General features: G+C 42.3%; 1 protein-coding gene across 1 annotated transcript in view; it reads right to left on the bottom strand.

Moving 5' to 3' along the window:
- LOC140729838 (mucin-6-like) overlaps window positions 1–7,307 on the bottom strand; it is a 65,607-nt gene extending 58,300 nt beyond the window's left edge. Inside the window, exons 1-3 of the mRNA XM_073050051.1 lie at window positions 7,287–7,307; window positions 1,130–1,220; window positions 608–717 (exon numbers count right to left, since the gene is read on the bottom strand). Of these exons, the coding sequence (XP_072906152.1) occupies window positions 608–717; window positions 1,130–1,220; window positions 7,287–7,289 (204 nt within the window). The 5' untranslated portion in view covers window positions 7,290–7,307. The remainder of the gene's footprint in view (window positions 1–607; window positions 718–1,129; window positions 1,221–7,286) is intronic.
- Between the last annotated feature and the right edge of the window lie 18,509 nt (window positions 7,308–25,816).

Consider the following 25,816-nt stretch of genomic DNA (forward strand, 5'->3'; position numbering starts at 1 on the left):
AGTTATTCTCCTGTGGGTCTGTAACACACATCTGTTTCTGTACTGTGGGCTCTGTAAGATGGGAACACACAGTCTCGTTTCTGTACTATGGGGTCTGTAGGATGGTCTCTGAGAGTTTTGTTACTGGTCTGTGGAGTTGCAGGATTGACACAGAGACAGCTTACAGTACTGTGGAGTCTGCAGCATGGACTCTACTGTGGAATCTGCAGGTTGTACATATACAGTCATATCATTGTACTGTATAGTCCTGAGGATGTATCTGACAGAACTGGAGGTCCTGGTTGCCGGGGTGATCCGCCAGTGAAAGCAATGCAAAGGACTAATTCTGTGCCACAATGACCAGATGAACTCCTACCTCATGTTTACTTTTAATGATACAACCTGGAAGACAGGTTGATTCTGAAACATCCTAAATGCATTTGATATACAGTCTAGTCCATCGCTCATTTTGCATCACCATTTACATGTAATGCTGCATTTTAATTGAAACCAGTAATAACTTCAGCTAACAGTTCATTTGCCTATCTAACTGCAGTCAAATCCATTAGTGTTTTCAGTGTCTGATAGATGATGCCATATTTTACATTTGAGAAGTTCTTTAACTTACATAGATGTGATAATCCATCATAAGGTACAAGTGAGGTTCAGCGTGACAGTCTTCTGAAGGGTCATCGATCTGATTAGCTCTGGTGTACTCCTCGATATCCATGTAGTCACCTGCACAACAAAATCTTTCACTTTGGTATGGCATCAATTCAAATGCATTGTTTCAAGTTACCTTTAATTCCAACAAGTTTTCTATTGTGACATAACCCTTCGGAGTCAGTGTTTGTGCTGGTTAGTAGCATCACCGGCACACATTAGTGTTCAGCCTGAATGGATCCTTATGGAATGATGCACAAAGACCCTGGTGGGGATGCTGCACTGAAAGCCCCATTGCATTGTTTGAAAAACAGCCGTCTCTGGTGTCCTTTCAGTCAACATTCCAACTTAACATGCGTAGCATCTACAATGACTTTGGCATTTTGTTTCAGAATTGACTTGCCCAGAGAAGATAGAGGGCTGTGGTTGAGGAGGCAATTTGCAATGTTGCCAATTCACTCTATTTAAATCAAAGGGTGATTCTTACCTTTTGATTCAAATTCATAAAAGTCAGGAGAACCATTGAAGTCTCCACACAGCCCACAGGTTTTGTTCCAGTGTTGATCACCAAGTTCAACCTGTGGACAAAGTGACTGTATTACATAATCTGTTCCCAATAAACACTCTTAGCCTTTGGAATTTGCAAATCTTTACTGTGTATAACTTAACAGTACAAGCAACCCGAATTCCCCAGCGAACTCACTGTGAAATTGCTATGTGTCAGCTTGGTGTGCAAAATCTTCTGTCCAACTGTCCATGTTACGATCCTGACTTTCTTTCAGGACTCAAGTTATAAATTCAGAAGATAGGAAATGCATGCCAGAAGGGCATATTACAATTGTCATGGGGGAACTTCAATATGCAGGTAGATTGGGAAAATCAGGTTGTTGCTGGATCACAGAAGGGGTAGTTTCTCAAGCACCCATATGATGGATTTTTAGAGCAGCTCATGGTTGGGCCCACTAGAGGATCAACTATTCTGGATTAGATATTGTGCAATAAACTAGAATTGATTAGAGAGCTTCAGGTAAAAGAACCCATAGGGGAAAGTAACATAATATGATCGAATTTTCCTTGAAATTTGAGTAAGAGAAGCTAAAGTCAGATGTATGAGTCTTACAGAGCCATGAGAGAGGAGTTGGCCAGAATAGATTGGAAAAGAACACTGACTGGGATGACGGCAGAGCAGCAATGGCTGAAATTTCTGGAAGCAATTTGAAAGGCACAGGATATATATATCTCAAAGAGGAAGAAGTATTCCAAAGGAAAGATGACACAACTGCGGCTAACAAGAGAAGTCAAACCTAACATAAAAGCCTTAATTCTACTTGCCAAGGATTTCCTGCTGGCTTTCCTCATTCCCTTCTTTTCTGGCTTCTTTGTACTCCTCGTGTGCTTCACTTGATCCTAACTTATGAAGCTTTATATATTTTTCCTTTTTTTTCTTGACTACATTCATCACCGCTCTGGACATCCAAGGTTCTTTTATCTTTCCATCCCCGTCCTTCCTTCTAACTGTACTCTGTGCAGTTGATCTTTAAATTCCTCCACATGTCTGATGTGGATTTCCAAGAGAAAAGGTGTTCCCAATTAACACTTCTTAGTTCCTGCCTAGTGCCCTGGTAATTTGCCCAACTTTCAAATAAAAACTCTCTCACAAGGACCATACATATCCTTATAAGACCATAAGACATAGGAGCAGAATTAGGCCATCTGGCCCATCAGGTCTGTTCCGTCATTCAATCACGGCTGATCCTTTTTTCTTCTCCTCAACTCCAGTTCCTAGCCTTCTCCCTGGAACCTTTGATGTCGTGTCCAATCAAGAACCTATCAATCTTTGCTTTAAACACACCCAATGACCTGGCCTCCACAGCTGCATGTGGCAACAAATTCCACAAATTCACCACCCTCTGGCTAAAGAAACTTCTCTACATCTGTTTTGAAAGGGCATCCCTTTATCCTGAGGCTGTGCCTTCTTGTCCTAGCTATCCTGAAAGTTAATGAGTTGTGGTCACCGTTACTCAACTGTTCACCAATTGAAAGGTCATTCATTGGGCCAGGCTCATTACCCAACACCAGATCCAGTATGTCCCCTCCTCTCACTAGATCATCCACATATTGATTTAAGAAACCTTCCTGGATACACTTAACAAATTCTGCCCTATCTAAACCTCTTGCACTAAGAAGGTCCCAGTTTATATTAGGGAAATTGAAATCGCCCATGTCAACAACCCTATTATTTTTACACATTATCCTAATCTCATTATATAACTGTTCCTCAAAGTCACGGTGGCTGTTAGGGGGTCTGTAGTACAATCCTATTCCTATATCCTGCCCAAATAGACTCAGTGTCTGAGTGCAGCTGTGATATTGTCCTTGATATTGATATTGTACAACTCCATACCCTCTTTTACCTCCTCCTCTATCTTTTCTAAAATGTTGAAAACCTGCACATTAAACACCCAAGTTAACCAAGTTTTGGTAATGGCTACAACATCGTAGCTCCATGTATTGATCTATGCTCTAAATCCATCACATTATGGTGTTAAATGTTGAGTAAACTCCAAATGTTGTAAATTTCAGATAAAAGCAGAGTGCTGGGGAGAAACAGTAGCAGGGTTAAAGAAGGGGGTGATGTACTTGCTCCTTATCATTTACCTGCACTGATCTTTGTAGAAGTTGCATTTAATTTTGGATTCTGTTGCACTGCGCAATGATTTGATGTGTATGAATAGTATGCAAGACAAACTTTTCACTGTATCTCAATACATGCGACAATAAACTAACTCCCTGTTCCTGGATTGGAGCCGTACTTCACAGCTTTAACACATCCTTTTGTTTGCTCTGCCCAGCTTTTTATCTGATCTTCCTATATCTATCGACTGGATAACTCCATAAACCTTGATGAAACTCTGACCTGACGTGAGCAGAGATTCCCTTTGACCTCGCCTACTTCCCCCTTTCCCTTTGACTTCCCATCCTCTGTGCATCTAAAATCACTTGATTTCTTACTTTCCCCAGTCTGACAAAGGGTCAAAGTACATTGTACTGTACTGTCTAAGCATTGTATATTATTTGAACATTAACACTGTGTTCATAGCAACACAAACTACAATGCTGCATCTGTGGCTGGATAAAGATAACATCAGAGAAGGGGCTTAAGATCCACCAGGGCAGGAAAATGTGCCTGAGGGAGCTTGGCGAGGGGCCTCGCGTTGACCATTACCTTCTAAGAGGTAGGTCAAATCGGTCAAGTGAAGCCCAGTGGCAGGACAAACACCAGTGTTCACAGGGTATCAGCACCCCAGGCGAAGCTCAGCCAAGCACAGATCCACCATCGGACACGAGTCCAGAGCCCAACCAGCCACGGCCAGCAGCAGAAAGGAAGATGAAAGGACAGAAGCCCCAAATCTGGTGGCCTAAATCCTGCCAGAAGAATGAGTGGGAGATCATTAACACAGACCTAGTCCATCTTCTAGAAGGACTGAAGGGAAGTGTAGAAAGAATATTGGAGAAGTAGGGAGACACCATATACAGCTATGGGGTAGAGAGATTTGGTGTGAAAAAACAGAGAACCTTCAGTCCAGCCTAAGTCTAGGAGACAGCAGGAAATCAAAAGACTGGTGAAGGAAAAGAGACAGCTGAGGAAACAGTGGAGGAAGTCCACAGAAGGGGAAAGGAAAGGACTCGAGGTATTACAAGCAGAAATAAAGCATCGCTTGACAAAGCTGTGAAGAGCAGAATGCTTGAGGAAACAACATAAAAGGAAAGAAAGGGTGACGACGTTTCTACAGAGACCCTTACAAGTTCGTCAAAAGTCTCTTTGGCAAGGATAAGAGCAGGGTCCTTAGAGTGAGGAGACTGGAGGAGCACCTGAGGAAGACCCACTCTGACAACCAGAGGCATGAGCCAGTCACCATTCCGAATGACATGCCACCAATCCACCCACCTGAGCACCAGATAGATGTAAGGCCCCTACATGGAGGGAGGTGGAAAGTAAAGTTAAACAAGCAAGATCAGCATCAGCTCCAGGACCCAATGGTGTCCCATACAGGCTCTATAAGAACACTCCCGGTGTCCTGAAAACCTCTGGAATCTAATGAAGGTGGCATGGGGGAAAGGAATTATACCTAAGGCATGGCAAAGGGCGGTAGGGATACTAATTCCCAAAGAGAAGAAATCCTCAACAATCAGTCAGTTCCATCAGATCAGTCTCCTGAATGTGGAAGGAAAGATCTTATTTGGTGTCGTGGCTCAAAGACTCTCAGCCTTTTTGCAGACCAACAACTTCGTCGACATATCAGTGCAGAAAGCAGGAATACATGGTTTCCCAGGATGTCTGGAACACTCAAATGTCATCTGGCACCAGACACAAACTGCCGAGAAAGAAAAGAAAGACCTGCATGTGGTCTTCCTAGATCTTGCCAACACTTTTGGGTCAGTGCCTCACGAGACTCTGTGGGCAGCTTTCAACTTTTTCCAGGTTCCACAGGGCATCACAAAGCTGGTCAAAGTGTACTTCCAGAATCTGCAGTTCTGTGTCACAACACAAGATAACACCACCACATGGCAGCACCTTGAGATAGGCATAATGGTGGGCTGTACTATCGCTCCTCTGGCATTTATCATGGCAACAGAGCTCATTATCTGAGCATCACAATGGGTGGTCAGAGGGAAACGCTTGAAGAATGGGCTGCATCTTCCTCCAGTCAGGGCATACATGGATGAATGACCACAATAACAACAACAAAAGCATGCACCAAATGCCTGCTGGTAAACTCCAGGGAAACATTAAATGGGCATGAATGGAGATCAAACCCAGTAAGTCTTGCAGTATCTCAATCGTCGAAGGTTGGCTTACTGATTTAAGGTTTCGTATCAATGCTGAGCCAATACCAACTGTCCCGGAGAAGCCCATCAAAAGCCTCGGATGTTGGTACAACGCAGACCTCAGCGATACCGAGCAGGTGGAACAGCTAAGGCAGGATACAATCGGTGGCCTCAAGCTAATCAACAACACGGCTCTGCCAGGGAGGTTGGAGCTTTGGTGCTTTCAGTTTGGACTGCTGCCCCAACTTATGTGGCCAATTACCATCTATGAAGTCAATATGTCTCATGCAAATTGGCTGGAGAGGCTGGTGAATTCCCATGTGACGAGATGCTTTAGCCGTATGACTTTACGGGAACGGAGCCCTTTCTCTGCCAATTTCTAGCCTGGTGGAGGAATACAAATGTGCCAAAGCAAGGCTGGAAATGACACTCAAAAAATCTCGGGACCCAATCGTAAGAGGCATTGCTCCCGTTCTAGCAACAGGGAAGAAATGGACCCCAGCTGCAGCAGTACTGAATGCAGAAGCTGCCCTCCGACACCGGGACATAGTGGGCTATGTCCAACAGGGCAGAGGAGGCTTTGGCCTTGGAGTAATGAAATCTACCTGGCAAAAGGCTACTACAACAGAACGCCGGCACCTGGCAGTGGAGGAGGTGCACCACCAAGAAACAGCAGCCAGATGTGCCAAAGCAACATCCCAAGCCAAGCAAGGCTGCTGGATGAGGTGGGAGGGTGCTGAGAGCAGGAAAATCACATGGAGTGAGCTGTGGAACATGGAGTCAAATAGATTGAGCAACATATGATGTCCTGCCCTCTCCTACAAACCTAAATCTTTGGCTGGGAGAGGATCCAGCCTGTCCTCTGTGTGCAGTTCCAGCATCCCTCAAGCACATCTTGGTTAGTTGCAAGAGCAGCCTAATACAAGGCAGGTACACCTGGCAACACAACCAGGTGTATGAGTGTATCAGTGCTGAGGTGTTTGGCAGCTGAACTTGAGTGTAAGAGAGTAACCACCAGACAATGCCTCTCAATGCCCAGACAATGGTCCCACAACTACCATCCTTCATCCAGGAAGGAGAGAAACCAGGGGCTAACCCCTTGCCTCACGACTCATGCCCACTGAGTGCAGCCAGGGACTGGGAAATGCGTGTTGACTTAGGCCAGAAACTTACCTTCCAATCTGAAATTGCAACGACCAACCTGCGGCCTGGCCTGGTCCTTTGGTCCAACTCCTGTCTTTATCATTGAGCTGACAGTCCCCTGGGAGGATGCTGTGGATGGGGTTTACGAACTGAAAAGGCTGCGATATGCCAACCTTGCAGTTGAAGCAGAGGAGTGAGGCTGGAACGTGAAAGTGCGCCCAGTTGAGGTGGGGTGCAGGGGCTTTTTTGTAGCCAGTTCCACCATAAGGCCGCTGAGGAAGTAGGAGTCAGAGGGCAGGCCCACAGGAAGGCAAACAAAGCACTTGCTAATGCCACCAAAATGAGCAGTCACTGGCTGTAGCTGAAAAGAAGGGATGCTGTCTGGGCTGCCAAGTGACCATCTAGAGACTAACCATGTGACACACACCCAGGCCTGATCAGCCTGTGGTGGGCCTGCCTCGGCTGAGGGTGTCATGTGATTAAAGGCCAAAATACCCAGTGATGTCGAGGTACACAACTGAAGATGTGTCGTAATGGTAGTAGCATCATCTAGTGGTCATCTTTAAGAACTACTTCCACTCATGTCAAGTGCAGTGTAGAAACTTCAGGGATTGTAAGTAACATCCAGTCCTATTAATCAAACACTTATAATGTAACTAAGTATCACATACCATTAGAAAACATGCATTGTCCCAGGTAACAACAATATCAAGATCCGGCTGTTTAACTTTCAGACTGAACTCCTCTCCAGCAGAATCGATTTGTATTTGACTTCCCCTGTAGGGAGCACTGATGGGACTGGAATTAAGGAGAATTGTGAAACCAATCAAATAGGCAAGCAAAAGTGACAAAGAGCATTAGTATCTTCCTTTACTCAAAAGATTCCTCACGATTGTTTGGATTTCTACAAGAACATGTTCTGCCTCTTGAAATAATGCTGTTAGTGAATATACATCTGTTTAGTTCCTTAAAATGCTCTTGCAGGTGAACAAGTCACTCGCAGGTGAGCAGATCATTAACTGGTAAAGAGGTCACTCATGGGTAAACAGGGTGGTGGAGGAAACTGTTGGCCTACTGGCATTCACTCGTCAGGGGAGGGCATTGAATATAAAAGTTGGGATGTTGGTGAGAACACACTTGGAGTCTTGTGTTCAGTTTAGGTCGCCCATTTATAGGAAGGATGTGATTAAAATGGAAAAAAATACAGAAAAGAATTGCAAGAATATTACCTGGATTCAATGGGCTCACTTATAGGGAGAGGTTAGACAGGCTAGGCTTAGTCCCTACTCTCTCCAATGATTAAAGGAGCATAGGAGACTGAGGACAGATCTTACAGAGGTATATAAAATCACGAGGGGCTTGGATAAGGTGAACGTTTGTTTTCATGGTTGGGGAATCAAAAATTAAAGGACATCATTTTTGAGGTTACAGGTGAAAGCTTTAATAAGAACTTGAGAGGCAATGTTTTTCACAGTGTGTGGTAGAAATATGGAACCAGCTGCCAGAGGAAGTGGTTGAGGCAGGTACAAAAGATATACAGTGCCTATAAAAAGTATTCACTTCCCCCCCGCCTCAGAAGTTTTCATGTTTTATTGTTTTACAACATTGAATCACAGTGGATTTAATTTGGCTTTATTTGACACAAATCACCGGAAGAAGACTTTTGTGTCAAAGTGAAAACAAATATCCACAAAGTGATCTAAATGATTTATAAATATAAAACACAAAATAATTGATGCATAAGTATTCATCCCCTTCAAGTCAGTAGTTAGTAGAGCACCTGCGACAGCAATTGCAGCCTTGAGTCTATGTGGATAGGTCTCTATCAGCTTTGCACATCTGGACACTGCAACTTTTCCCCATTCTTCACAAAAATGTTCAAGCTCTGTCAGCTTGCATGGAGATTGTGAGTGAACAGCCTTTTCAAGTACAACCAAAAATTCTTAATTGGATTAAAGTCTGGACTCTGATTTGGCCACTGCAGGACATTAACTTTGTTGTTTTTTTAGCCATTCCTGTGTAGCTTTGGCTTTATGCTTAAGGTCATTGTCTTGATGGAAAACAAATCTCCCAAGTTGCAGTTATCTTGCAGGCTGCATCAGATTTTCCTCCAGGACTTCACTGTATTTTGCTGCATTCATATCCTCTACCTCCACAAACCTTCCAGGACCTATTGCAATGAAGCATCCCCACAGCATAATGCAGCCACCATCATGCTTCATGGAAGGAATGGTGCACTTTTGATTATAGCCATATAACCATATATAACAATTACAGCATGGAAACAGGCCATCTCGGCCCTTCGAGTCCGTGCCGAATGCTTACTCTCATCTAGTCCCACCGACCTGCACTCAGCCCATAATCCTCCATTCCTTTCCTGTCCATATACCACACATATTATGTGTGGTGTTTGGCTTGCGCTAAACATAGCATTTAGTCTGATGGCCAAAAAGTTCAAATTTAGTTTCATCAGACCATAGAATCTTCTTCTAGTTGATTTCAGAGTCCCCCACATGCCTTCTGCCAAGATATTTTCAACAGTGGCTCTCGCTTTGCCACAGTCTCTCCCATCTCAGCTACTGAAGCTTGTAGCTCCTTCAGAGTTGTCATAGGTCTCTTGGAGACCTCCCTCACTATACCCTTCATGCATGGTCACTCAATTTTTGAGGACGGCCTGCTCTAGGCAGATTTACAGCTGTGCCATATTCTTTCCATTTCTTATTGATTGACTTAACTGTACTCTAAGGGATATTCAATCACAAACAAGAGAAAATCTTCAGATGCTGGAAATCCAAACAACATGCAGAAAATGCTAGAAGGAACTCAGCAGGCCAGGCAGCATCCGTGGAAAAAGTACAGTCCACATTTTGGGCTGAGACCCTTCAGCAGGTCTGTACTTTTTTCCATAGATGCTGCCTAGCCTGCTGAGTTCCTCCAGCATTTTGTATGAGTTCCAAGGGATATTCAGTGACTTGGAAATTTTCTTATGCTTTTCAGTAAGCTTTTCATGGAGTTGCTTGGAGTGTTCATTTGTCTTTGTGTAGTTTTTGCCAAGATAGTGACTCACCAGCAGTTGGACTTTCCAGATCCAGGTGTATTTTTACTACAAACAATTGAAACACTTTGACTGCACACAGGTGATCTCCATTTGACTAATTATGTGATTTCTAAAACCAATTGGCTGCACCTGTGATAATTTAGTGTGTCATATTAAAAGGGAGGAATACTTATACAATCAAATATTTTTACATTTTATATTTGTTTTTTTTTGTAATTTATTTTTTATTGAAATTCATCATCAAACATTTCCATAAGATGTATTTCAAATACTATACATATATATCATATAGTCGTACTTGCCATAAATCTCCACTTTAGATTTAGATTATGAATTAAATGGTTTTGTGGCTAAGTTTGTGGATGACACCAAGATAGGTGGAGGAGCAGGAAGTGTTGAGGAAATGGAAAGGTTGCAGAGAGACTTGGTCAGTTTAGGAGAGTGGGCAAAGAAATGGCAGATCAGATACAATGTTGAGAAATGTAAGGTTGTACATTTTGGAAGAAGAAACAATTGGGCAGATTATTATTTAGATGGGGAGAAAATTCAAAAATCGGAACTGTAAAGGGACTTGGGGGTCCTCGTGTAGGATATCCTAAAGGTTAACCACCAGGTTGGATCGGCAGTAAGGAAAGCAAATGCTATGTTGGCATTCATTTCAAGAGGAATAGTGCATAAGAGTAAGGAGGTGTTGATGAGGCTCTATGGGGCACTGGTGAGACCCCATTTGGAATACTGTGTGCAGTTTTGGGCCCCCTATCTTAGAAAGGATGTGCTGATGTTGGAGAAAGTTCAGAGAATATTCACTAGGATGATTCCTGGAATGCAGGGACTAACATATGAGGAGCATTTGTCGGCTCTTGGATTGTATTCATCAGAGTATAGAAGAATGAGAGGGGATCTCATAGAAACATTTCGAATGTTGAAAGGGTTGGACAGAGTAGATGTGGAAAGGCTGTTTCCCTTGGTGGGTGAGTCCAGGACAAAAGGTCACAGTCTTGGAATTAGAGGGTACCCATTTAAAACAGAGATGAGGAGAAATTTTTTTAGCCAGAGGGTCGTGGATTAATGGAATTCGTTGCCACATACATCTGTGGAGGACCAATCATTGAGGGTGTTTAAGGAGGAGATTGATAGGTATCTAATTAGTCAGGGTATCAAGGGATATGGGGAAAAAGCCAGAAATTAGAACTAGATGGGAGAATAGTTTAGCTCATGGTGGAGTGGTGGAGCAGACTCGATGGGCCGAATGGCCTTCTTCTGCTCCTTTGTCTTGTGATCTTGTGACTTAATATTTATCTGAGATATACACTAATAGAAAAGAGAGGAAAGAAAGAACAAGCAAAAGGAGAAAACTATGTACAAGTAGGGAGTAATTTTTTTTACTATATATTTATTGATTTGTGAGAATAAAATCAGGCCTATGAGGTATTATGTAATTAAACCATTTTTCCCAGTATGAGTCAAATTGTTCCACCTTATGATTAACAAATGCTGATATCTTCTCCATTTTGTAAATGTCTATTGTAATTTCCATCCATGCATTTAAATTTGGGCTCTCCTGTGATAACCGTTTCCTGGTAAGAGTCTTTTTACCAGCCACCAGCAGTATATTCATTAAATATTTATCTCTTTTCAACCATGCTTGAGGTATATACCCAAAATATACGGTCTTACTTTCTAAGCGTATTTCACATTTAAAGATGTCTTGTAGGGCATTATGTATCCCACTCCAATAGTCTTTGATAATGGGGCATTCCCAGAAAATATGATAATTGTTTGCATTTTGACTTCCACAAATGGATTTGGATTCCACAAATCCAGCAAATAGGGAGGTTACTATCATAATGGGATTTCTGAGAGGGTGTAATAAAGTATCATCGAGTTTTTCCAACCGAACTCCCTCCATTTTTGTAAACTGGTACACTTCCATTGATACCTTCATATTATTGTCCATTCTTCGTCAGATATAGTTATCCCTCCTTCCTTCTCCCATTTTGTTTTAATGTATGAAGTCGAATGTTTTTTAAGATTTGACAAACCCTTATACACGCTTGAAATGATTCTACTACCATTATCTGAATTATATGCCTTTCTAAATAACTCTGTCAAACATGTACTTGCTTTGGTTACATTTTTAACCCTCCTATGAACATACAGTCACATCTGTAAATACCGATAAAAGTCTTGTTTTTCTTATGTTTCTCTTTAAGCATTTCAAAACTGAACAGTGTTCCTTCTTTCATTATATTACAAAGAACTGTTATTCCTTTAGCTGTCCAGTCCTTAAATCTAGCAGCCAGTCAGCCAGTTTATCCGAGTCATATGTACACCATTTAAGAATTGCAATATTTCCCTCTAGTTTATATTCTTTTATAGCAGTTTTCCTTATTTTAAGAGTCTATTTCACTCATGGGCTATCAATAGTATTTATGTAACTTTGTGGGTTGTTATCAGCCAAAATTGCCTGTATGGGGATGGAAAGATGGAATGTTTTTCCATTGACCGTCATATGATAGGTTACACCAGCGTATCACAGCTCTCAACTGTGCTGCAAAATAATAATCTCTAAGAGAATGTAGGCTCCATCCCCACCCATCCTTGGCTAATTGCAAAGTCTTGAGATGAATTCTAGGCCTTTTACCTTGCCATATATATCTTGATAACATCTTGTTCCATTCATTGAATTGATTTTGGTTAATCTCTATTGATAGGGTCTAAAAGAGATACAATAGTCTGGGCAGTATATTCATTTTAATGAATTCAATCCTTAAACTGAGACTGAAAAAAGGAATTAGGTTCCATCTTGTTATATCTTCCTTAATTTTTTTATATATAGGTGAATAATTGCATTCTGATAATTTTGCCAAATCTTTTGGCATAATGATGCCCAAATATTTGAAAGACTCTGTTTGCTATGCCCAGGGATATTTACTTTCAATTTCTCTTGGTGGGCTATAGTTATATGAAAGTAATTGGGTTTTATCTATGTTGATCTTGTATCTTGATAATTGACCATATTGTTTAAAGGATTGCATCAATTTAGGTAATGAGTATGTTGGTTACCCTAGATAGATCAAAATGTCATCCGCATAACAGGCCAATTTATGCTCTGTCCCATTAATAGAAATTCCCTGATATCTTCATTTTGTCTGATGTATTGAGCTAATGGTTCCAGATATAACGCGAAGAGTAGCAGTGACCATGCACAACCCTGTCTCATGCCCCTTTCTAGGCTAAGACTATTTGATAAATATCCATTGATTTTAATCCTAGCAGTAGGATTGTCATATAGTGCCTGCATAACCATATAACCATATAACAATCACAGCACGGAAACAGGCCATTCCGGCCCTCCTAGTCCGTGCCGAACTCTTAATCTCACCTAGTCCCACCTACCCGCACTCAGCCCATAACCCTCCACTCCTTTCCTGTCCATATACCTATCCAATTTTACCTTAAATGACACAACTGAACTGGCCTCTACTACTTCTACAGGAAGCTCATTCCACACAGCTATCACTCTCTGAGTAAAGAAATACCCTCTCGTGTTTCCCTTAAACTTTTGCCCCCTAACTCTCAAATCATGTCCTCTCGTTTGAATCTCCCCTACTCTCAATGGAAACAGCCTATTCACGTCAACTCTATCTATCCCTCTCAACATTTTAAATACCTCGATCAAATCCCCCCTCAACCTTCTACGCTCCAATGAATAAAGACCTAACTTGTTCAACCTTTCTCTGTAACTTAAGTGCTGAAACCCAGGTAACATCCTAGTAAATCGTCTCTGCACTCTCTCTAATTTATTGATATCTTTCCTATAATTCGGTGACCAGAACTGTACACAATATTCCAAATTTGGCCTTACCAATGCCTTGTACAATTTTAACATTACATCCCAACTTCTGTACTCAATGCTCTGATTTATAAAGGCCAGCGTTCCAAAAGCCTTCTTCACCACCCTATCTACATGAGACTCCACTTTCAGGGAACTATGCACTGTTATTCCTAGATCTCTCTGTTCCACTGCATTCCTCAATGCCCTACCATTTACCCTGTATGTTCTATTTGGATTATTCCTGCCAAAATGTAGAACCTCACACTTCTCAGCATTAAACTCCATCTGCCAACGTTCAATAATTGTCATGTAAACCAAATCTATGTAAAACTCTAAAGAAAATTCCAGTTAACCGAATCAAATGCTTTTCAGCGTCTGCCGTATACCCATCTGATCCTGGTGACTTGCTTAATTTAAGCACACTAACTGCAGTTTTTAGTTCAGCTTCAGTTATGTCAGCAGTTGTTGTTCTATTTTGTTCTTCGTACATTTTTATATTTATAATTAATTTAGATCACTTTGTAGAGGTGTGTTTTCACTGACACAAAAGAGTCTTTTTCTGTTGATCTGTGGCAAAAAAGCCAAATTAATCCGCTGTGATTCAATGTTGTAAAACACTAAAACATGAAAACTTCTGTTGAGGGGGTGGGTGAATAATTCGTATAGGCACTGTATTTAAGAAGTATTGGCCAGGTATGTGGATAACAAGAGTTTAGAGATATATGGGCCAAGTGCTGAGAAATTGGATTAGCTTCAACATACATCTTGGTTAGATTGGAGACTCCTGGGCAAAATGGCTTTTTTTTCATGCTGTACAACTTGATGACTGTAATTGTGTAGGAACACACAAAGTTACTTTTTATCTTTCTGCCAGATGATGTAATCAGGCCTAAAATAAAACAGGAAATGCTAGAAACACTCCACAGGTCAGTCAGCATCTGAGGAAAGAGAAATAGTTAATGCTTCAAATCAAAGACCCTTCATCAGACAGAAAGTTAGGTTGTCTGTGCAGCAAGGGAGGTAATGGGTGGTATAAATCAAAGGGTCAGGATCAGGGTAAGATGCACAAAGCTATTAGATGTTCAGTTACACTCCTGCATCTGGTTGGTGTGTTGCTAATGTGAATTCTGGATGGTGGGGGGAAGAGGAGGGGTGTTGCATATTGCGGCCCAAAATCAGCATATTTATAAGATGCTGATTTACTTGTTACAAGGCAAGCTCAGACTGATTTAGCCGAGCACTTCACTGCACCCAGTTACATTCTGGAGGGGTAGAAGGTCACAGTTGGATGGACAATTGTTCCTCAGCAAATCCAGAGAATGATCTAAGGATGAATTCTCTATATTTCATGACCACTCATATGATTTGTGTCAGAATAAAAGGCAAGAAATAGACCAATTGCACAAGCACCAGTCAACATCTCATCCACCACATTCCAATCAACCGCGTTGTTATCTTTCAAACGTACCCCTGTTCATTCACTATGATATTCCCATTCTCAACTCTGACAATGGTACTAAAAACCTGGATGATGATTCTCAAGATGTTTCCATCGATTCCTCTACGGAGCTGAATGCTGAAATCTCCGAGGCAATCACTGGTAAAGATGTAGTTACATTTTGTGCTAATGGTGAATATTTTATTGTCGAACGTCTGATAGTGGTTCATACCCCAGGTATAACAGGTTCCTTTTGTGGGAGCTGTGGAAGAAGCAGTTTGTACAGTGGTTAAAGCACTTTTACTCTGGATAAACATGATTGCAGACTATCAAATACAATAGAACTTCAAACTGTGCCAAAGACCTTATCAATTTTATGAGTTTATACTAGCTAGGTACTAAAATAATTTCCAACCAAGATACTGAGTGAAACTGCAGAGATAACATGCAACATAATTCAAGGGGAAGGTTATCCATTGGCCTCACTCTACACTTGACAATCTTCTCCATTTCAAGTCATGTCGCTTTTATTGACATTTTGGCCATAACTGCTGGTACAGTACATAGTAAAAATGAGATGTTTTTCAGGACCATGGTGGTACATGACACAGTACAAAAACTAGACTGAACTATGTAAAACACAACAGAGAGAGAGAGAGAGAGAGAAAAAAAACAACAACTATACTAGACTACAGAATCTACCCAGGACTGCATAAAGTGCACAAAACAGTGCAGGCATTACAATAAATAATAAATAGGACAATAGGGCAGTAAGGTGTCAGTCCAGGCTCTGGGTATTGAGGAGTCTGATAGCTTGGGGGAAGAAACTGTTACATAGTCTGGTCGTGAGAGCCCGAATACTTTGGTGCCTTTTCCCAGATGGCAGGAGGGAGAACAGTTTGTATGAAGGGTGCGTGGGGTCCTTCATAATGCTGTTTGCTTTGCAGATGCAACATGTAGTGTAAATGTCTGTGTTGGTGGGAGGAGAGACTCCGATGATCTTCTCAGCTGACCTCACTATCTGCTGCATGGTCTTGCGATCCGAGATTGTGAATTTCCGAACCAGGCAGTGATGCATCTGCTCAGGATGCTCTCAATACAACCCCTGTAGAATGTGATGAGGATGGGGGGTGGGAGGTGGACTTTCCTCAGCCTTCGCAGAAAGTAGAGACGCTGCTGGGCTTTCTTTGCTTTCTTTGCTATGGAGCTGGTGTTGAGGGACCAGGTGAGATTCTCCACCAGGTGAACACCAAAAAATTTGGTGCTCTTAACGATCTCTACTGAGGAGCCATCGATGTTCAGCAGGGACTGGTCGCTCCGTGCCCTCCTGAAGTCAACAACCATCTCTTTTGTTTTGTTCACATTCAGGTACAGGTTGTTGGCTCTGCACCAGTCCATTAGCCGCTGCACCTCCTCTCTGTAAGCTGACTCGTCATTCTTGCTGATGAGACCCACCACGGTTGTGTCATTGGCAAACTTGATGATGTGATTTGAGCTGTGTGTTGCAGCACAGTCGTGAGTCAGCAGAGTGAACAGCAGTGGACTGGGCACACAGCCCTGGGGGGCCCCTTATGCTCATTGTCATAGTGTTGGAGATACAGCTCCCGATCCGGAATCGGATTACAGAATTTACAGAATCGGATTTAATATCACCGGCATATGTTGTGAAATTTGTTAGCTTTATGGCAGCAGTACAATGAAATACATGATAAATAAATATAGAGGAAAAACTGAGTTTCATTAAATATATGCCTATATCAGTGTTGGGAGCAGAGTACTTCAAAGAGATTACTCGCAGGGCGGTGAAACAATTATAAAAGGAGAGCTTTATGGGCTTCGGACATTCCAGAGGTCCAATCAGCATTGGACTTCTGTGAATTAAATAAAAGTACAGAAGGAGCAAGCAGGGAAACCATTGTTGGGAGTAGGAGTGTCAGGCTTTGACTCAAGAGGCTTTGATGAGAAGAGGCTGAGGCCAAAAAAACAGGTTAGAAGAATTGGTCTTGGTTTCCCATTGTACAGTGTAGGCAGGAATGATATGGCAGTGGATTTCTCCTCCCGTAGGATGTGGGAATTCATGGAACCTGATGGTCTCACTGATGACTACACCCATGGGAAGTGCAGCCAACTCCAGCTCATTAAAGGTCACTTTAAGGAGCTGGAGCTGGAATTGGATGAACTTCGGATCATCCGGGAGGCAGAGCAATTGATAGATATGACTTTTAAACAGGTGCTTACACCCAGAGTGCAGAATTCGGGGAGTAGATGGGTGAATGCCGAGAGAGGTAAAGGGAGAAGGAAGTCAGTGCAGAGTCCCTCTGTGTCCATTCCCCTCAGCAACAGGTATACCCCTTTGAATACTGCTGAGGAAGGCAACCTGTCTGGGCAAGGTAGCAGCAGCCAGACCAATAGCACTGTGGTTGACTCTGAGCCTCAGAAGGGTAGGGTGAAGTCAGACAGAGCAATATTATAGGAGACTTGATAGGAGATTCTGTGGCAGCAAAATAGTCTCCAGGATAGTGTGTTGTCTCCTGGGTGTGAGGGTCCAGGATGTCTCTGATCAGTTGCAGAAAGTTCTTGAAGGGGAGGGTGAGCAGCCAAAGGTTGGGGTACATGTTCAGAGGGGTAGAGGTCCTGCGTAGTAAGTTTAGGGAGTTAGGAAGGAGGCTGAAAAGCAGGACCTCCAAGGTGGTAATCTCCGGATTGCTCCCAGTGCCGTGAGCTAGTGAAGGTCAGAACAGGAAGACAGCGCAGGTGAATGAGTGGCTGAGGAGACTGTGCAGGGGTCAGGGTTTCAAGTTGTTGGATCATTGGAATCATTTCTGGGGAAGTGGGACAAGTTGCATCTGAACTTGAGGGGAACCAATATCCTGGGAGGGAGGTTTGCTAATGCTATTTGGGAGGGTTTAAACTAGATTTGCAGGGGGGTGGGAACTGAAGTGAAGAGGCAGAGGATGGGGCGTTTGGCACACAAGTAGAGACAGCTTGTAGGGAGTTTATGAGGAAGGATTGGCAGATGATAAACAAAGATGCACTCAGCCAGATGGTTTGAGATGTGACTATTTTAATGCAAGGAGTATCATACGTGAGGCGGATGAACTTAGAGTGTGGATCAATACGTGGAACTATGATGTTGTGGCCATTAGAGACTTGCATGTCTCAGGCACAGGAATGACTGCTGAGTGTGCTGGGCTTTAGATGTTTTGAAAAGGACAGGGAGAGAGACAAATAAGGTGAGGGAGTGGCACTGCTAATCAGGGATAGTATCACGGCTACAGAAAATGAGCAAATCATGGAGGGATTGTCTATTCGGTCATTGTGGGTGGAAGTCAGAAACAGGAAGGGGGCAATAACACTACTGAAAGTTTTTTCATAGACCTCCCAACAGTAACAGACACATCAAAGAGCAGAAAGGGAGGCAGATTCTGGAACAGTACAATAATAATAGGGTTGTTGTAATGGGTGATTTTAACTTCCTTAATATTGACTGGCATTTCCTTAGAGCATGGGGTTTAGATGGGGTGGAGTTTATTAGGTGTGTTCAGGAAGGTTTCCTGATGCAATATGTAGATAAGCCTACAAGAGGAGAGGCTGTACTTGATCTGGTATTGGGAAATGAACTTGGTCAGGTGTCAGATCTCTCGGTGGGAGAGCTTTTTGGAGGTAGTAATCACAACTCTATCTCCTTTACCATAGCGCTGGAGAGAGATAGGATCAGACAATTTGGGAAAACATTTATTGGGGTAAGGGGAAATATTATGCTATTAGGCTGGAACTTGGGAACATAAAGTGCAGGCAGATGTTCTCAGGGAAATGCAAGGCAGAAGTGTGGCAGGGAACATTTGCATGGTGTGCTGCATAGGTATGTTCCATTGAGTCAGGGTAAGGGTGGTAGGGCAAAAGAACCATGGTGTACAAAGAAAAGAAAAGCTTATGAAAGGTTCAGGAAACAAGGTACTTTTAAAGCTCTAGAAAATTACAAGGGTGCCAAGAAGGAGCTCAAGAATAAGCTCAAGAATCAAGGATCAAGAGTGGAAATGTGCATGGAGTCAGAGGAGGTAGTGGAGGTACTTAACAAATAATTTGCTTCAGTATTCACTAATGAAAAGGACCTTGGCAATTATGGGGATGACTTGCAGCGGACTGAAATGGTTGAGTGTATAGACATTAACAAAGAGGATGTGCAGGTGCTTTTAAAAGTTATTAATTTAGATAAGTCACCGGAACTGGATGAGATATACCCTAGACTACTGTAGGAAGTGAGGGAGGAGATTGATGAGCCTCTGGGAATGATGTTTACATCATCAATAGGAACAGGAGAAGTACCAGGGGATTGGAAGTGTGCAAACGTTGTTCCCTTGTTCAAGAAGAGGAGTAAAGATTACCCAGGAAATTATAGACCAGTGGGTCTTCAGTTGTGGGTAAATTGTTGGAGAAGATCTTGAGAGGCAGGATTTATGAACATTTGGAGAGACATAATCCAGTTAAGGATAATCAGCATGGCTTTGGCAAGGGCAGGTCATGCCTTACGAACCTGATTGAATTCTTTGAGGATGTAATAAAACACGTTGATGAAGGTAGAGCAGTGGATATAGTGTATATGGATTTCCGTAAGGCATTTGATAAGGTTCCCCGTGCGAGGCTCTTTTTGAAAGTAATGAGTCATGGGATCCAAGGAGACATTGCTTTGTGGATCCAGAACTGGCTTGCCCACAGAAGGCAAAGGATGGTTGCAGATGGTTCGTATTCTGCATGGAGGACAGTGACCAGTGGAGTTCCAAAGGGTTCTGTTCTGGGATCCATCCTTTTTTTATAAATGACCTGGATAGAGTAGAAGGGTGGGTTAGTAAGTTGGCTGATAACATAGTGTGTCTGGTTAATGTGAAGGGCTGTCAGAGGTTACAGGGGAACATCAGTAGGATGCAAAACTACACTGGGAAGTGGCAGATGGAGTTCAACTCAGATAAGTGTAAAGTGGTTCATTTCACTAGGTCAGATTTGAAAACAGAATATAAAATTAATGGTACGACTCTTGGCAGTGTGGAGGATCAGAGGGATTTGGGGTCCGTGTCCAAAGGATACTCAAAACTGCTGTCGACGTCTCGGGCTGAGACCATCAGAACTAACTAATAGCTGCCTGGCCTGCTGTGTTCCACCAGCATTTTGTGTGTGTTGTTTGAATTTCCAGCATCTGCAGATTTTCTTGTGTTTTCTCAAAGCTGCTGCGCAGGTTCAAAGTGTTGTTAAGAAGGCATATGGTATGTTGGCCTTCATCAACCGTGGGATTGAGTTCAAGAGCTGTGAGGTAATGTTACAGCTATATAAGATCTTATTTGGCCCTCACTTGGAGTACTGTGTTCAGTTATGATCACCTCATTCCAGGAAGGATGTGGATACTATTGAGAGAGTACAGAGGAGATTTACAAGGATGTTGCCTGGATTGGAGAACATGCTTTATGTGAATGTGTTGAGTAAACTTGACCCTTTCTTCTTGGAGTGACAGAGGATAAGAGATGACCTCTTAGAAGTGTATAAGATAATAAGATAATTTTTCCCAAGGCTGAAGTGACTAACACGAGGGGGCGTAGTTATTAAGGTACTTGGAAGAAGGTACAGAGGGGACGTCAGGGGTAAGTTTTTCACACAGAGATTGGTGGATGCATGGAATAGGGTCTTTCAAAAGAAGGTAGATACATGGAACTCAGAAAAAATTAGGGCTATGAGGTAGGGAAATTCTAGGCAGTTTCTAGAGTAGTTGGCACAACATTACAGGGCCTTCAGCCCACAATGTGCTGTAAATTTATGTTTCTACTTTTTTTTTAACTAAACAGTTAAGTTGAAATAAGTAGTGCAAAATAACAGAGCTAATAAAGTAGTGAGGTAGTGTTCATGGGTTCAATGTCCGTTTCGAAAGGGGAGGGGAAGAGTTGTTCCTGAATCATTAAGAGTGTGCCTTCAGACTTCTGTACCTCCTTCCTGATGGTAACAGAGTGAAGTGGGCATGTCCTGGCAGATGGGGATCCTTAATGATGGACACTGCCTTCCTCAGGCACTGCTCCTTGAAGATGTCTTGGATACAATGGAGGCTGAGTTGAACTGAATTGACTTTATTTCTTACATCCTTCACATACATGAGGAATAAAAATCTTTATGTTACGTCTCCATCTAAATGTGCAATTATAGTAATTTATAATAAATAGAACAGTCAATGTAATATAGAGTACACTCAAGTCAGTGTGCATTCATCAGTCTGATGACCTGGTGGAAGAAGCTGTCCTGGAGTCTGTTGGTCTAGGCTTTTATGCTTGGGTACCGCTTTCTGGATGGTAGCAGCTGGAATAGATTGTGGTTGGGATAGCTTGGGTCCCCAATGATCCTACACCTGTTTTTATACACCTGATCCTTGTAAATGTCCTGAATCATGTTAAGTTCACAACTACAGTTGTGCTGGGCTGTCCACACCATTCTCTGCAGAGATCTGTGATAAAGGGAGGTACAGTTCCCATACCAGGCAGTGATGCAGCCAGTCATGATGCTCTCAATTGTGCTCCTGTAGAAAGTTATTAGTATTTGGGGGCCCATACCAAACTTACTCAACCGTCTGAGGTGAAAGAGGTGCTGTTGTACCTTTTGCATCACACAGGTGGTGTATATAGACCATGTGAGGTCCTTGGTGATGTGGATGCCAAGGAACTTGAAGCTGTTCACCCTCTCAACCCCAGATGGAGCTGACTAATTTTCCAAGTTTCTGAAACTTACTTCGATATTGTGCAGTAGCAACCCCTCACCATACCAGACAGTTATGCAGCCAGATAGAAGGCTCTCCCAGATACATTTGTAGAAGTTTTTGAGTGTTTCAGATGACAAACAAAATCTCCTTAAATTCCTGATGAAAGACAGCTGCTGTCTTGCCTTCTTGCCAACAACCTGGCACTCAATGTCAGTAAGACAAAAGAGCTGATTGTGGACTTCAGGAAGTGTAAGTCTAAGGAACACATACCAATCCTCATAGAGGGATCAGAAGTAGAGTGAGTGAGCAGCTTCAAGTACCTGGGTGTCAAGATCTCTAAGGATCTAACCTGGTCCCAACATATTGATGTACTCATAAAGAAGGCAAGACAGCAGCTATACTTTATTAGCAGTTTGAGGCAATTTGGCATGTCAACAAATACACTAAAATCTTCTATAGTTGTACCATGGAGAGCATTCTGACAGGCTGCATCACTGTCTGGTATAGAAGGACTACTGCACAGGACCAAAGGAAGCTGCAGAAGGTTGTAAATCTAGTCAGCTCCATCTTGGGCACTAGCCTACAAAGTACCCAGGCCATCTTTAGGAAGTGGTGTCTCAGAAAGGCAGCATTCATTATTAAAGACCTCTAGCACCCAGGGTATGCCCTTTTCTCAATGTTTCTATCAGGTAGGAGATACAAAAGCCTGAAGGCACACACTCAGCGATTCAGGAACAGCTTCTTCCCCTCTGCCATCCGATTCCTAAATTGACTTTGAAGCTTTGGATACTACCTCACCTTTTTTAATATACAGTATTTCTGTTTTTAAACATTTTTTAATAATCTATTCAATACACGTAATTGATTTACTTGTTTAAAGAATAAAGAACAATACAGCACAGTACAGGCCATTCGGTCCACAATGTTGTGCCGACCCTTAAACCCTGCCTCCCATATAACCCTCCACCTTAAATTCCTCCATATACCTATCTAAAGAACAATTATTTATTATTATGTTTTATTTTATTTATTATTTTTTTCTCTCTGCCAGATTATGTATTGCATTGAACTGCTGCTGCAAAGTTAACAAATTTCACGTCACATGCTGGTGATAATAAACCTGATTCTGATTATAGCTGCATTAAATATGTTGTGTTTAGGTTAGATCCTGGGAGAAGGAACTTGAAATTGCTCACTCTCTCCACTTTTGATCCCTCTACGAGGATTGGTTTGTGTTCTTTCGTCTTAGCCTTCCTGAAGTCCACAATCGGCTCTTTGGTCTTACTGACGTTGAGTACAAGGTTGTTGCTGCGACACTCGTCCACTAACTGATATATCTCACTCCTGTACACCGTTTTGTCAACATCTGAAATTCTGCCAGCAATAGTTGTAACATCAGCAAATTTATAGATGTTGTCTGAGCTATACCTAGCCACAGGATCATGGTTATAGTGAGAGCAGAGCAGTGGGCTAAGCACACATCCCTGTGGTGTGCCAGTGTTAATTGTCAGCGAGGTGGAGATGTTATTTCCAATCTACACAGATTGTGGTCTTTCAGTTAGGAAGTCAAGGATCCAATTGCAGAGGGAGGTACAGAGGCCCAGGTTCTGTAGCTTTACAAACAGAACTGTAGAAATGATGGTGTTAAATGCTGAGTTACAGTCAATGAACAACATCCTGATGTGGGTAGTTGCATTGTCCAGGTGATGCAAGGCTGTGTGGAGAGCCATTGAGATTGGGTCAGTTGTAGACCTATTGTGGCGATAGGCAAACTGCAGGTCCAGGTCTTTCCTGAGACAGGAGTTGATTCTAGCCATGACTAACCTCTTAAACCTTTTTATTACCATAGATGTGAGTGCTACTGGACAAAATTCATTGAGGCAGCTCACTCTGCTCTTTTTGGGCACTGGTATAATTGTTGCCCTTTTGAAGCAGGTGGGAACTTCTGACTGTAACAGTGAGAGATTGAAAATGTCTTTGAATACTCCCTCTACAAGTTTACAGAGCCTTACCAGGTACTCCAGTGGGCTCTGTTGCTTTGCGAGGGTTCACCTGGTTAAAATATAGCCTGATGTCTCCATACAAGACAGAGATCACAGGGTCATCTGTGGTTTTATTTTCCCTTTCAAAGCAAGCATAAAAGGTGCTGAGCTCATCTGGTAGTAAAGCATCACTGCCATTCATGGTGTTGGATGTGGAAGGGTGATTTGAAGCTCCTCATTTAGGCAATGCATGGTCTGTGAAAAACCCATGAAGAGGTCCCATGACCATTCATTATGATTGCAAGTGCTGAAGAAGAGACAAAAAGTGGTGCTTTATCCACCCGAGCAGTTGTATTGATGTCATGTTTACTTGTTCTAAACTGTATCATCAGGTCGTAGTGAAGAGTCCTGAGTGGGTAGTTTTCTAAAATAATCTCCACAGCTAATTACTAATAACTACTTATTTGTGTCTTGACCATTCATATGGATCTCCAGTAACAATGGGATTAGGCTCCCTCAGGTTGTGTTAGTACAGGACAGAACCAGCAGCTGAGAACTCTTTGGTGGAAAAGGTGATGATGTCAGTGTTCAAAGAAATTCCTGTCATCAGAATGCTTAAGAAATAGGACAGGTGATTGTAAAATAGATAGTAAGCATAATCTTATCAAAGGGAAATTGTTCCTAGCAAATTTATCAGAGTTTGAGGGTATCACAGATGTGCAGCAGAAATGTAATGTTTTTGAGGGATATTGAGGTTCTGTTTAGGAAGAAGGAGGTACTTGGCAGGTTTTGGCAGAAAGGAACAAATGAGGTGCTTGAGTAGTAGAAGAAAAGCAAAAGAACACAAGAAGAAATCAGGAGAACTAAAGAAAAGCATGAGGTTGAACTGGTGGACAAGGTGAAGGAGAATCCCAAGCACTTCTACAGTTATATTAAGAGAAAAGGGATTACTTTGGAACAAAATTGGTCCACTTGAGGAGCAGCAGGATCATCTATGCATGGAGCTGAAAGAAAAGGGGGAGATCTTAGACACAATTTTTGCATCTCTTTTTCCTTGATGGACTATAGAACTGAGCCAAAAGAGTACTGAGGTCATAGACTGTATCCAGATTACAGAAGGGGAGACACTTGTCTTGAGGCAAATTAGGATGAATAAGTCTCCAGGGCTTGACAATGTGTCCCCTCGCACCTCGTGGGAAGCTAGTGTGGAAATTTGATCAAGTACATGGATGGGAGCTGTATGGAGGCTCAGTGGGTCTGAGTACAGACTAGATGGGTTGAAGGGTCTGTTTCTGTGTTGTAGCACTCCAATGTGGGCAAATGGGATTTGTGAGAATACATCAAGTCTCTGATCAGCTCAGCGAGTGTCAAAAATGTTGTTGAAGTATATAAAATGTGGGGAAATTATGATATCCAACTTGGTCAGAAGACCCAAAAAGCTTAAGTATTTAAATGGTGTGGACAGTTGAATGCGGCAGTACAGAGAAATCAGGGTGTCTTTGTACAAGAAACAACAAATAATGAAGAAAGCAAAGAAAATGAGTTAGGAATATAGTGAAGTGTTGTTACAACTTTATGGGCACTGGCAAGGTCAGATCTGAGTACTACACAGTTATGTTCTCTCTGTTACAAGAAAGATGATCTCACATTGGAGACAGATCAAATGATAAACAATCTACAGGAGGAAGTCAGTGGGATGATTAGCATCTGTGGTGGGGTGGGAATTGAATTGTTAGCCTTTCAAGGCAAGACCTTGTAACAGGTATAGAGTTTTGATCTGAAACATCAACATGTCCATTCCCCACACCAATGCTGCTCGATTTGCTGAGTCCCTCCAATAACTTGCTACTCAAGATTCCAGCATCTGAACCATGAGACATAGGAGCAGATTTAGGCCATTCAGCCCACTGCATCTGCTCCACCATCCCATCATGGCTCATCCCGGATCCCACTCAACCCTTGGATCTCCAATTCAGAGAAAGTTCACCTTGTTGATTCCTGGGATGAAGCAGTCAATGTATATAGTTTGAACAAATTGGAACAGACACATTGTAGTTCAGCAGTACGAGAGGTAATCTTGCTGAAATTTATCAGATTGTGAAACGACTCGGTAGGGTAGATGCTGGGGAAATTGGAGAATCTAGTACAAGGTGGT

The sequence above is a fragment of the Hemitrygon akajei genome, chromosome 6, assembly GCF_048418815.1.
Source record: "Hemitrygon akajei chromosome 6, sHemAka1.3, whole genome shotgun sequence".
NCBI classification, from domain to species: domain Eukaryota; kingdom Metazoa; phylum Chordata; class Chondrichthyes; order Myliobatiformes; family Dasyatidae; genus Hemitrygon; species Hemitrygon akajei.